A 13,805-nucleotide genomic window follows, 5' to 3' on the forward strand; every position below is an offset into this window, starting at 1 on the left:
TTAGACCACTGTGGGTCGTTAAAATTTTCTGCTTGTTAGTCAGTCGTATGGTACTTCACTTTATTTCTAACTGTTATTGCTGTTTTTTTTGCCAATCCGTCCTTTGTGCCCCCCCCAGAAAAAAATCCTGGATCCGCCCCTGCAGCTATGTTTTGGGTTTTGAATGTGGTTACTTTAATACTTAATCTTTAGTAATTTATTACTGCTCAAAAGCATTTTTATATAACAAAAAATAGCTACTATCGAAAAACTCGTTTGCAGGAAATTAGAAATAAAAGTAAAATCTTATTTGGGAGGTTTTTCAGTAAAACTAAGACCTTGTTTTAAAAAAACACATTAAACTATACATTTATATGTTTTTGTTGATTTTCAAAAAAAAAAAAAATATACATAACATAATATACACAATGCATGTACATTAGGGTGGGTCAAAAAAATCGAAAATTTTTTTTTTGATTTTGTACTCTGAAAAATCGATTGCTAGACCCCTCTAGAATAAACACACCAAATATGAGCTCTTTATATTAATGGGAAGGTCCTCCGCTTTGCAATTTTCCATTTTTACATCAAGCTTCTACTAAAAAAAAATAATTTTTTTATTAATTGACTTTTTAGCAAATTTCTTTTCATATTCTTGTAGGAAATTGAACGCTCTACAAAAAAGGCCTTATACACTTTTTTCGTTTATCTAACCGTTGAATAGATATTTGAGGTCCAAATATCGAGAAAATCTTTAAAAATTCGTTTTTTGTTCTTAATTTTGTAACAAATTGAAAAATTATAATGATCAAACGCGCAAGACATATTCTTGTTGGAAATTGATTGCTCCACAAAAAAGGTCTTATTAACTTTTTTCATTAATCTAACCATTCTAAAGATATTCGAGGTCAAAGTTAAAAAAAAATATAAAAACATTTTATATTTTTAAAAAATTTCTAATTCACTGAAACTTTATTATTTTCAAAATTAGCAAGATATATTCTTGTAGGGGCTTAAACGTTCTACAAAAAATTCCTTGGAATGAAATTGATTGCTTTAACCGTTTAGAAGATATTCGTATCCAAATCGCAATGCATACGGGTCATAAGAAAACTATTGAAATCAGTGAGCATTGGTTTGGATACGAATATCTTCTAAACGGTTAAAGCAATCAATTTCATTCCAAGGAATTTTTTGTAGAACGTTTAAGCCCCTACAAGAATATATCTTGCTAATTTGAAAATAATAAAGTTTCAGTGAATTAGAAATTTTTTAAAAATATAAAATGTTTTTATATTTTTTTTTAACTTTGACCTCGAATATCTTTAGAATGGTTAGATTAATGAAAAAAGTTAATAAGACCTTTTTTGTGGAGCAATCAATTTCCAACAAGAATATGTCTTGCGCGTTTAATCATTATAATTTTTCAATTTGTTACAAAATTAAGAACAAAAAACGAATTTTTAAAGATTTTCTCGATATTTGGACCTCAAATATCTATTCAACGGTTAGATAAACGAAAAAAGTGTATAAGGCCTTTTTTGTAGAGCGTTCAATTTCCTACAAGAATATGAAAAGAAATTTGCTAAAAAGTCAATTAATAAAAAAATTATTTTTTTTTAGTAGAAGCTTGATGTAAAAATGGAAAATTGCAAAGCGGAGGACCTTCCCATTAATATAAAGAGCTCATATTTGGTGTGTATATTCTAGAGGGGTCTAGCAATCGATTTTTCGGAGTACCAATTCAAAAAAAAGAATTTCGATTTTTTTGACCCACCCTAATGTACATAGTTATACTTATTTCAATATAGTTTAAAACATAAATACAATTTTTATAGGAAGCCCGTGTTCAACAAACTTTATTAAGTTGTTTTACGAAAACAAACATTTCAGCATTTTATCTACAAATATGGTTATGTTATAAAACAACATACTTACCTTTAGGTATCACCCGTGTACCACCTTTTAGTGGATATATGTTTATTTAATTTGAAAAAATTTAAAGTGTAAACATAGTTTCAAAGTTTTGCAGAGTATAAAAGGGGGATATTAGAATGTGTTTGACATAACCAGTTTGCTTTTGAAACGTAGAACATGGCAGCAAAACTTACTTTAACTTTGGCGCTAGTTGTACTAATGGCAGTTATTTCTGCTTCGCAACGACCAAGCAGTGGTCCACAATTTGGTGGTCGTCCGCCTGGTGGCTCACAATTTGGTGGTCCTCAAGTTGGCGGTCCACAGCCTGGTGGCCCACAATTTGGCGGTCAGCCACCTGGTGGTCGACTTCCTAGTGACCCACAAGTTGGTGTTCCACAGCCTGGTGGCCCACAATTTGGTGGTCAGCAATCTGGTGGTCGTCTCCCTGGTGGCCCACAAGTTGGTGTTCCACAACCTGGTGGCCCACAATTTGGTGGTCAGCAATCTGGTGGTCGTCTCCCTGGTGGCCCACAATTTGGTGGTCCACAACCTGGTGGCCCACAATTTGGCGGTCAGCAATCTGGTGGTCGTCTCCCTGGTGGCCCACAACTTAGTGGTCCACAACCTGGTGGCCAACAATTTGGCGGTCAGCAATCTGGTGGTCGTCTCCCTGGTGGCCCACAATTTGGTGGTCCACAACCTGGTGGCCCACAATTTGGCAGTCAGCAATCTGGTGGTCGTCTCCCTGGTGGCCCACAATTTGGTGGTCCACAACCTGGTGGCCAACAATTTGGCGGTCAGCAACCTAATGGTCGTCCACCTTGTGGCCCGCAACCTTGCGGTTCAAGAACATCAACGTCAACTGAAGCTCCTTGGACTTCAACATCAACTGAAGCTCCTTGGACGTCAACATCAACTGAAGCTCCTTGGATTTCAACATCGACATCAACTGAAGCTCCTTGGACTTCAACATCAACTGAAGCTCCTTGGACGTCAACATCAACTGAAGCTCCTTGGACTTCAACATCAACTGAAGCTCCTTGGACGTCAACATCAACTGAAGCTCCTTGGACGTCAACATCAACTGAAGCTCCTTGGATTTCAACATCGACATCAACTGAAGCTCCATGGACTTCAACATCAACTGAAGCTCCTTGGACGTCAACATCAACTGAAGCTCCTTGGATTTCAACATCGACATCAACTGAAGCTCCATGGACTTCAACATCAACTGAAGCTCCTTGGACGTCAACATCAACTGAAGCTCCTTGGACTTCAACATCGACATCAACTGAAGCTCCTTGGACGTCAACATCGACATCAACTGAAGCTCCATGGACTTCAACATCAACTGAAGCTCCTTGGATTTCAACATCGACATCAACTGAAGCTCCTTGGACTTCAACATCAACTGAAGCTCCTTGGACCTCAACATCAACTGAAGCTCCCTGGACTTCAACATCGACATCAACCGAAGCTCCATGGACTTCAACATCAACTGAAGCTCCTTGGACTTCAACATCGACATCAACTGAAGCTCCATGGACTTCAACATCAACTGAAGCTTTTTGGACATCAACATCAACTGAAGCTCCTTGGACATCAAGATAAACTGAAAATCTTTTGACAATAACATCCTCAAAAACAACTATTTACATCAGTAACTTAGGTCTGTCAAACAGTATTGATGAGTAAAAAAAATTAAAAAAAAAAAAACAATCGATTAATAAATCTTACTGCTGAAAATGCAAAACAACGTGCAATTTATTTTGCATCTAAGGGTTAAATTTTTATGTTTTCAAAAATTTTATTGAATTAACTTGGTTACAATATGCCTACGGTTTTCGGTTTTGGCTTTTGAAAACGGTTCTATTCATTTCTGTTGCCGTTGTTAATTAATATTTTTTTTTAATTTTAAGTAATTTTTTTTTATAAAGTTGCCTCTCCTGGGAGGATAATAATCCCCTCTTGTAGTAAAAAATAGATTGTATACCGTTATCAATTCCTTGCCCACAAGTTCAAGTACTCCTTCTAGCTTCCAGCTAAGATAGTAAGACATCGGTATAAGTTTAGCATCTTTGGCGTTTTGTGTTGGGATGAATTTATAAACATTTGCTCTATAATTTTTTTCCTTGTTCGATCAAATTAAGAATTGATAAATGTATTAAGTTTAAATAATTTTTCGTTTTAGCTTTAACTCAAACATAAGGTATGAACTGAAACGTAGCTTGGATTTTGAAATGACCTTTTTTGTAAATATTAAACAATACCCAATTAAAATTTAATTTTTGTTATTGAGTTATTGTTTAAATATTGCTTATAATATATTAAGAAAACATGTTTTTATAATAAAAATTGAATATTTGAAGATTTTATTTCATCTATATAGGGTGTGTCGCATAAGGTTTGACAAAAAACTTGAGGGTTTAAGTAGGGCCGAAACAAGAAAAAAAAATATATATTTGACTAGAAGTGGAAAACTAAAACTACGAAATTGTGATACACCTTTTTTTGAAACAGAATTTAATTTTAAACAAAAGTTTAACAAAACTAAAGTAAAATTTTGAAAATAAAAAAAAAAAAACAGGTAAAACACCGAAAAAAAGGTAAATGTTCTTTCAAAACACCATTCATGAATCATGAAACAATTAAAAACAAAAAAAAAAATGGATCATCCCTTCTAAATAAGGAGAAAAAGCTCGTTTCCTTCTACACGACTTTGTTTACACCTTAGACAAATCACCCTGTTTAAAGGTAATAAATTAAACCATGACCTTTAAAAGTGTTAGTAGCAGCTGAATCTCCAGTCTAAAGAAATCATAAGCAGAACTCAAAATCCAAACTCTAAAGGCTTTTGTTTCTTAAAGAAAAACAAAATTTTTAAGACGTTCAACCCCTAACACCCTTGAACCCTAAAAGCAAATATTGGCGCATTTGAATCGTAAGCATCTATACAATTTTAACAAATTAAAATTTCTTAATTGATAAATCTTAACTTCAGTTGTATCAATATTTGATTGCAAAATAATAAAATGTAAAAATGAGTTTGAATAAATTCTGTTTACTTGTAAAAATGTATAAAAAGATAGAAATTGGCTGCCGTGAATGCAAATTATTGCAGTCAACAGATAAATGTCCATAAACGTGTTTCGAATAATAATTTTTCTACTGATCATTGCAGTTGTTGTTTCTTCACAAAAGCATGACAAAAGAAATTCTGACAAAGATGAATACAGGAAGGAAAGAGGTGACCAAGAAAGAGGCATTAAAAAACGGAAGCCAGTATCAAAGAAACTAGAACGTAATGACAGAAGTGATTTTAAAGAAGAAAGAAAACATCTAGAGAGGCCACAATATCCATGGCAGAAGATTGAGAAGCCAAGAAAACCAAACTCATCACGAGGTAAAAATCAACGAGGTAGACGTGGACGTCGTAAACATCAAGATGGCTCACATCCTAAAAAAAATGAATCCCGAGAGTCAAAAAGCACACCAGACAAAAACCACTACCCATGGCAAGAACATTATCCCACACAAGGTCGTAACCAACATGAATATTCATCAACTGTCGACAAAAAAGTCACAACAACAATAGAAACGATGGTGAATTCAATCCCTTCCATTGTACCAGAGTCACAAAAAACAGATTCAACAGCTAATAACTCTCCAACAAAAACGGTTTCACTTTTGACAACAACTGAACCACCAACTGAGCCTACCACAATTGTTACAATAGCCGGCACAACATCTACTGCCGCTACAACAGTTGTACCAACAACAGAAATTCCAACAACTCCAGATGCTGCGACAACAACTGTTCCAATTTCAACAACTACGGAACCGCCTACTGATGCCTCGACAATTGTGGCAACAACAGACACACCATCAACTGCCGCTACAACAGTTGCACCAACAACAGAAATTCTAACAACTCCAGATGCTGCGACAACAACTGTTCCAATTTCAACAACTACGGAACCGCCTACTGATGGTACAACAATTGTGGCAACAACAGACACCTCATCAACTGCCGCTACAACAGTTGCACCAACAACAGAAATTCTAACAACTCCAGATGCTGCGACAACAACTGTTCCAATTTCAACAACTACGGAACCGCCTACTGATGAATCGACAATTGTGGCAACAACAGACACACCATCAACTGCCGCTACAACAGTTGCACCAACAACAGAAATTCTAACAACTCCAGATGCTGCGACAACAACTGTTCCAATTTCAACAACTACGGAACCGCCTACTGATGCTACAACAATTGTGGCAACAACAGACACCTCATCAACTGCCGCTACAACAGTTGCACCAACAACAGAAATTCTAACAACTCCAGATGCTGCGACAACAACTGTTCCAATTTCAACAACTACGGAACCGCCTACTGATGCCTCGACAATTTCGGCAACAACAGACACACCATCAACTGCCGCTACAAAAGTTGCACCAACAACAGAAATTCTAACAACTCCAGATGCTGCGACAACAACTGTTCCAATTTCAACAACTACGGAACCGCCTACTGATGCTACAACAATTGTGGCAACAACAGACACCTCATCAACTGCCGCTACAACAGTTGCACCAACAACAGAAATTCTAACAACTCCAGATGCTGCGACAACAACTGTTCCAATTTCAACAACTACGGAACCGCCTACTGATGCTACAACAATTGTGGCAACAACAGACACCTCATCAACTGCCGCTACAACAGTTGCACCAACAACAGAAATTCTAACAACTCCAGATGCTGCGACAACAACTGTTCCAATTTCAACAACTACGGAACCGCCTACTGATGCTACAACAATTGTGGCAACAACAGACACCTCATCAACTGCCGCTACAACAGTTGCACCAACAACAGAAATTCTAACAACTCCAGATGCTGCGACAACAACTGTTCCAATTTCAACAACTACGGAACCGCCTACTGATGCCTCGACAATTTCGGCAACAACAGACACACCATCAACTGCCGCTACAACAGTTGCACCAACAACAGAAATTCTAACAACTCCAGATGCTGCGACAACAACTGTTCCAATTTCAACAACTACGGAACCGCCTACTGATGAATCGACAATTGTGGCAACAACAGACACACCATCAACTGCCGCTACAACAGTTGCACCAACAACAGAAATTCTAACAACTCCAGATGCTGCGACAACAACTGTTCCAATTTCAACAACTACGGAACCGCCTACTGATGCTACAACAATTGTGGCAACAACAGACACCTCATCAACTGCCGCTACAACAGTTGCACCAACAACAGAAATTCTAACAACTCCAGATGCTGCGACAACAACTGTTCCAATTTCAACAACTACGGAACTGCCTACTGATGCTACAACAATTGTGGCAAAAACAGACACCTCATCAACTGCCGCTACAACAGTTGCACCAACAACAAAAATTCCAACAACTCCAGACACTGCAACAACTCCTGTTCCAACTACAACAACTACGGAACCCTCAACTGATGCTACAACAATTGTGGCAACAACAGACACCTCATCAACTGCTGCTACAACAGTTGCACCAACAACAAAAATTCCAACAACTCCAGACACTGCAACAACTCCTGTTCCAACCACGACAACAACGGAACCCTCAACTGATGCTACAACAATTGTGGCAACATCAGACACACCATCAGCTGCCGCTACAACAGTGTCACCAACAACAAAAATTCCAACAACTCCCGACACTGCAACAACTCCTGTTCCAACTACGACAACTACGGAACATTCAACTGATGTTACAACAATTGTGGCAACAACAGACACACCATCAACTGCCGCTACAACAGTTGCACCAACAACAGAAATTCCAACAACTCCAGATGCTGCGACAACAACTGTTCCAATTTCAACAACTACGGAGCTGCCTACTGATGCTACAACAAATGTGGCAAAAACAGACACCTCATCAACTGCCGCTACAACAGTTGCACCAACAACAGAAATTCCAACAACTCCAGATGCTGCGACAACAACTGTTCCAATTTCAACAACTACGGAACTGCCTACTGATGCTACAACAATTGTGGCAAAAACAGACACCTCATCAACTGCCGCTACAACAGTTGCACCAACAACAGAAATTCCAACAACTCCAGATGCTGCGACAACAACTGTTCCAATTTCAACAACTACGGAACTGCCTACTGATGCTACAACAATTGTGGCAAAAACAGACACCTCATCAACTGCCGCTACAACAGTTGCACCAACAACAGAAATTCCAACAACTCCCGATGCTGCGACAACAACTGTTCAAATTTCAACAACTACGGAACTGCCTACTGATGCTACAACAATTGTGGCAAAAACAGACACCTCATCAACTGCTGCTACAACAGTTGCACCAACAACAAAAATTCCAACAACTCCAGACACTGCAACAACTCCTGTTACAACTACAACAACTACGGAACCCTCAACTGATGCTACAACAATTGTGGCAACAACAGACACCTCATCAACTGCTGCTACAACAGTTGCACCAACAACAAAAATTCCAACAACTCCAGACACTGCAACAACTCCTGTTCCAACCACGACAACAACGGAACCCTCAACTGATGCTACAACAATTGTGGCAACATCAGACACACCATCAGCTGCCGCTACAACAGTGTCACCAACAACAAAAATTCCAACAACTCCCGACACTGCAACAACTCCTGTTTCAACTACGACAACTACGGAACCCTCAACTGATGTTACAACAATTGTGGCAACAACAGACACACCATCTACTGCCGCTACAACAGTTGCACCAACAACAGAAATTCCAACAACTCCAGATGCTGCGACAACAACTGTTCCAATTTCAACAACTACGGAGCTGCCTACTGATGCTACAACAATTGTGGCAAAAACAGACACCTCATCAACTGCCGCTACAACAGTTGCACCAACAACAGAAATTCCAACAACTCCAGATGCTGCGACAACAACTGTTCCAATTTCAACAACTACGGAACTGCCTACTGATGCTACAACAATTGTGGCAAAAACAGACACCTCATCAACTGCCGCTACAACAGTTGCACCAACAACAGAAATTCCAACAACTCCAGATGCTGCGACAACAACTGTTCCAATTTCAACAACTACGGAACTGCCTACTGATGCTACAACAATTGTGGCAAAAACAGACACCTCATCAACTGCCGCTACAACAGTTGCACTAACAACAGAAATTCCAACAACTCCCGATGCTGCGACAACAACTGTTCCAATTTCAACAACTACGGAACTGCCTACTGATGCTACAACAATTGTATCAAAAACAGACACCTCATCAACTGCCGCTACAACAGTTGCACCAACAACAGAAATTCCAACAACTCCAGATGCTGCGACAACAACTGTTCCAATTTCAACAACTACGGAACTGCCTACTGATGCTACAACAATTGTGGCAAAAACAGACACCTCATCAACTGCTGCTACAACAGTTGCACCAACAACAAAAATTCCAACAACTCCAGACACTGCAACAACTCCTGTTCCAACTACAACAACTACGGAACCCTCAACTGATGCTACAACAATTGTGGCAGCAACAGACACCTCATCAACTGCCGCTACAACAGTTGCACCAACAAGAGAAATTCTAACAACTCCAGATGCTGCGACAACAACTGTTCCAATTTCAACAACTACGGAACCGCCTACTGATGCTACAACAATTGTGGCAACAACAGACACCTCATCAACTGCCGCTACAACAGTTGCACCAACAACAGAAATTCCAACAACTCCAGACACTGCAACAACTCCTGTTCCAACTACGACAACTACGGAACCATCAACTGATGTTACAACAATTGTGGCAACAACAGACACCTCATCTACTGCCGCTACAACAGTTGCACCAACAACAGAAATTCCAACAACTCCAGATGCTGCGACAACAACTGTTCCAATTTCAACAACTACGGAACCGCCTACTGATGCTACAACAATTGTGGCAAAAACAGACACCTCATCAACTGCCGCTACAACAGTTGCACCAACAACAGAAATTCCAACAACTCCCGATGCTGCGACAACAACTGTTCCAATTTCAACAACTACGGAACCGCCTTCTGATGCTACAACAATTGTGGCAACAACAGACACCTCATCAACTGCCGCTACAACAGTTGCACCAACAACAGAAATTCCAACAACTCCAGACACTGCAACAACTCCTGTTCCAACTACGACAGCTACGGAACCCTCAACTGATGTTACAACAATTGTGGCAACAACAGACACACCAACTCCTGCCGCTACAACAGTTGCACCAACAACAGAAATTCCAACAACTCCAGATGCTGCGACAACAACTGTTCCAATTTCAACAACTACGGAACCGCCTACTGATGCTACAACAATTGTGGCAAAAACAGACACCTCATCAACTGCCGCTACAACAGTTGCACCAACAACAGAAATTCCAACAACTCCAGATGCTGCGACAACAACTGTTCCAATTTCAACAACTACGGAACCGCCTTCTGATGCTACAACAATTGTGGCAACAACAGACACCTCATCAACTGCCGCTACAACAGTTGCACCAACAACAGAAATTCCAACAACTCCAGATGCTGCGACAACAACTGTTCCAATTTCAACAACTACGGAGCTGCCTACTGATGCTACAACAATTGTGGCAAAAACAGACACCTCATCAACTGCCGCTACAACAGTTGCACCAACAACAGAAATTCCAACAACTCCAGATGCTGCGACAACAACTGTTCCAATTTCAACAACTACGGAACTGCCTACTGATGCTACAACAATTGTGGCAAAAACAGACACCTCATCAACTGCCGCTACAACAGTTGCACCAACAACAAAAATTCCAACAACTCCAGACACTGCAACAACTCCTGTTCCAACTACAACAACTACGGAACCCTCAACTGATGCTACAACAATTGTGGCAACAACAGACACCTCATCAACTGCCGCTACAACAGTTGCACCAACAACAGAAATTCTAACAACTCCAGATGCTGCGACAACAACTGTTCCAATTTCAACAACTACGGAACCGCCTACTGATGCTACAACAATTGTGGCAACAACAGACACCTCATCAACTGCCGCTACAACAGTTGCACCAACAACAGAAATTCCAACAACTCCAGATGCTGCGACAACAACTGTTCCAATTTCAACAACTACGGAACCGCCTTCTGATGCTACAGAAATTATGGCAACAACAGACACCTCATCAACTGCCGCTACAACAGTTGCACCAACAACAGAAATTCCAACAACTCCAGACACTGCAACAACTCCTGTTCCAACCACGACAACAACGGAACCCTCAACTGATGCTACAACAATTGTGGCAACATCAGACACACCATCAGCTGCCGCTACAACAGTGTCACCAACAACAAAAATTCCAACAACTCCCGACACTGCAACAACTCCTGTTCCAACTACGACAACTACGGAACCCTCAACTGATGTTACAACAATTGTGGCAACAACAGACACACCATCTACTGCCGCTACAACAGTTGCACCAACAACAGAAATTCCAACAACTCCAGATGCTGCGACAACAACTGTTCCAATTTCAACAACTACGGAGCTGCCTACTGATGCTACAACAATTGTGGCAAAAACAGACACCTCATCAACTGCCGCTACAACAGTTGCACCAACAACAGAAATTCCAACAACTCCAGATGCTGCGACAACAACTGTTCCAATTTCAACAACTACGGAACTGCCTACTGATGCTACAACAATTGTGGCAAAAACAGACACCTCATCAACTGCCGCTACAACAGTTGCACCAACAACAGAAATTCCAACAACTCCAGATGCTGCGACAACAACTGTTCCAATTTCAACAACTACGGAACTGCCTACTGATGCTACAACAATTGTGGCAAAAACAGACACCTCATCAACTGCCGCTACAACAGTTGCACCAACAACAAAAATTCCAACAACTCCAGACACTGCAACAACTCCTGTTCCAACTACAATAACTACGGAACCCTCAACTGATGCTACAACAATTGTGGCAACAACAGACACCTCATCAACTGCCGCTACAACAGTTGCACCAACAACAGAAATTCTAACAACTCCAGATGCTGCGACAACAACTGTTCCAATTTCAACAACTACGGAACCGCCTACTGATGCTACAACAATTGTGGCAACAACAGACACCTCATCAACTGCCGCTACAACAGTTGCACCAACAACAGAAATTCTAACAACTCCAGATGCTGCGACAACAACTGTTCCAATTTCAACAACTACGGAACTGCCTACTGATGCTACAACAATTTTGGCAAAAACAGACACACCATCTACTGCCGCTACAACAGTTGCACCAACAACAGAAATTCCAACAACTCCAGATGCTGCGACAACAACTGTTCCAATTTCAACAACTACGGAACTGCCTACTGATGCTACAACAATTGTGACAAAAACAGACACCTCATCAACTGCCGCTACAACAGTTGCACCAACAACAAAAATTCCAACAACTCCAGACACTGCAACAACTCCTGTTCCAACTACTACGACAACTACGGAACCCTCAACTTATACTACAACAATTGAATCATTTATTTGCAAAACATGATAAGTCCATGATTTTAAATTTTTCAGGAGAAGAAAAAAACGTTCTATTTTCTTTCAATATGCCTAGAAAAATTTATAAAAAATATATTCTGTAGAACTCTTGCCTAGCTACAAAAACCGTTTCGTTTTTAATTTTTGGATCGATAGCTCAAAAGATAAAAAATAAAAACGCTTTTGGACTTATCATACTTTGAAAATAAACGGATGTGAAATTAGTTTTTAAATGGATATGCAATTTTGCTTTTAGCTCCAATCTATCAAACAATTGTATTTGAGAATAAAATACAATGTCCGGACTGCTTATTTAACTTTAAAGTAGCTTTAAACTTAAGATTTTCAGCCATTAATCTAATATACCATTTACACAAAAAGAAGCTGTTGTTTATTTTCAAAAGATGATAAGTCCGGGACTTATACTGTTTTTGATACTAAAAAAATATTTCGCGTAGCTGTAAAATCGGATATAGATGGAGTAGATACTTCATATTTTAAAGACAGACGTGGTTATCCCTGGAGTACAAATTTAGTCAAAGAAACGAATTTTGAAAAAAAGTGGACTTATCATGTTTTGCAAATAAATGATTCAATTGTGGCAACAGCAGACACACCATCTACTGTCGTTACAACAGTTCCACCAACAACAGAAATTCCAACAACTCCAGACGCTGAGCCGTCAACTGATGATACAACAACAGAGGAAAGAGCGAACACACCAACAGTTCAACAGACTCTGGAACAACACATGGTACAAGTTCAAGAACTATTAAACCGTCTACCTTCGCTTGAACAGTCGCAGAAACCTCAGACTATCCAACAACTCGATACACTTCAACAACGCCTGTTAAACCTTCAACAACTTATGGCTGATCTACTTACACAGAAAGATTAGCAGTAACAAGTTGTTACTAACAACACCCATACAAGCAACAACAGACACACAATCTTATATTTCTACAAATATTGCAGCGGACAACTGTTATTGCAACAGCATGTTAATTTTTATCTACAGTCAGTAATTTTACTTTATGGGAATTAGAAAATAGTTTTATTTCCTTTCTTAGGTTTGTTTTATTACCTCAATTTCCTTCTATTTAATTCAAAAGTACAAGCAAAACATACAAGCCGAGTATAAATATTATAATTTTTCTTTTTATTTAAATAAATACAATAAAATTCAAATTAACTTGTATTCTTTTTTGTAAGTTTGATTTTTATTAATGCTGAAGTTTTTGGATTATCCAGAAGATTCCATTTTTT

General features: G+C 39.3%; 2 protein-coding genes across 2 annotated transcripts; both read left to right on the forward strand.

Moving 5' to 3' along the window:
* Positions 1-2,073: 2,073 nt before the first annotated feature.
* On the forward strand, positions 2,074-3,507 carry LOC129915164 (mucin-2-like). The gene has a single exon (XM_055994633.1). It carries the CDS (start codon positions 2,074-2,076, stop codon positions 3,505-3,507), a length of 1,434 nt encoding a protein of 477 aa, XP_055850608.1.
* Positions 3,508-5,028: 1,521 nt separating this feature from the next.
* Positions 5,029-13,437, forward strand: LOC129915165 (mucin-2-like). The gene is made up of 2 exons (XM_055994634.1): positions 5,029-12,538; positions 13,148-13,437. The coding sequence occupies exons 1-2, from the start codon at positions 5,029-5,031 to the stop codon at positions 13,435-13,437; spliced, it is 7,800 nt and encodes a 2,599-aa protein (XP_055850609.1).
* Positions 13,438-13,805: the final 368 nt, after the last annotated feature.

Source organism: Episyrphus balteatus, chromosome 3, assembly GCF_945859705.1.
Source record: "Episyrphus balteatus chromosome 3, idEpiBalt1.1, whole genome shotgun sequence".
In the NCBI taxonomy this organism is placed as follows: domain Eukaryota; kingdom Metazoa; phylum Arthropoda; class Insecta; order Diptera; family Syrphidae; genus Episyrphus; species Episyrphus balteatus.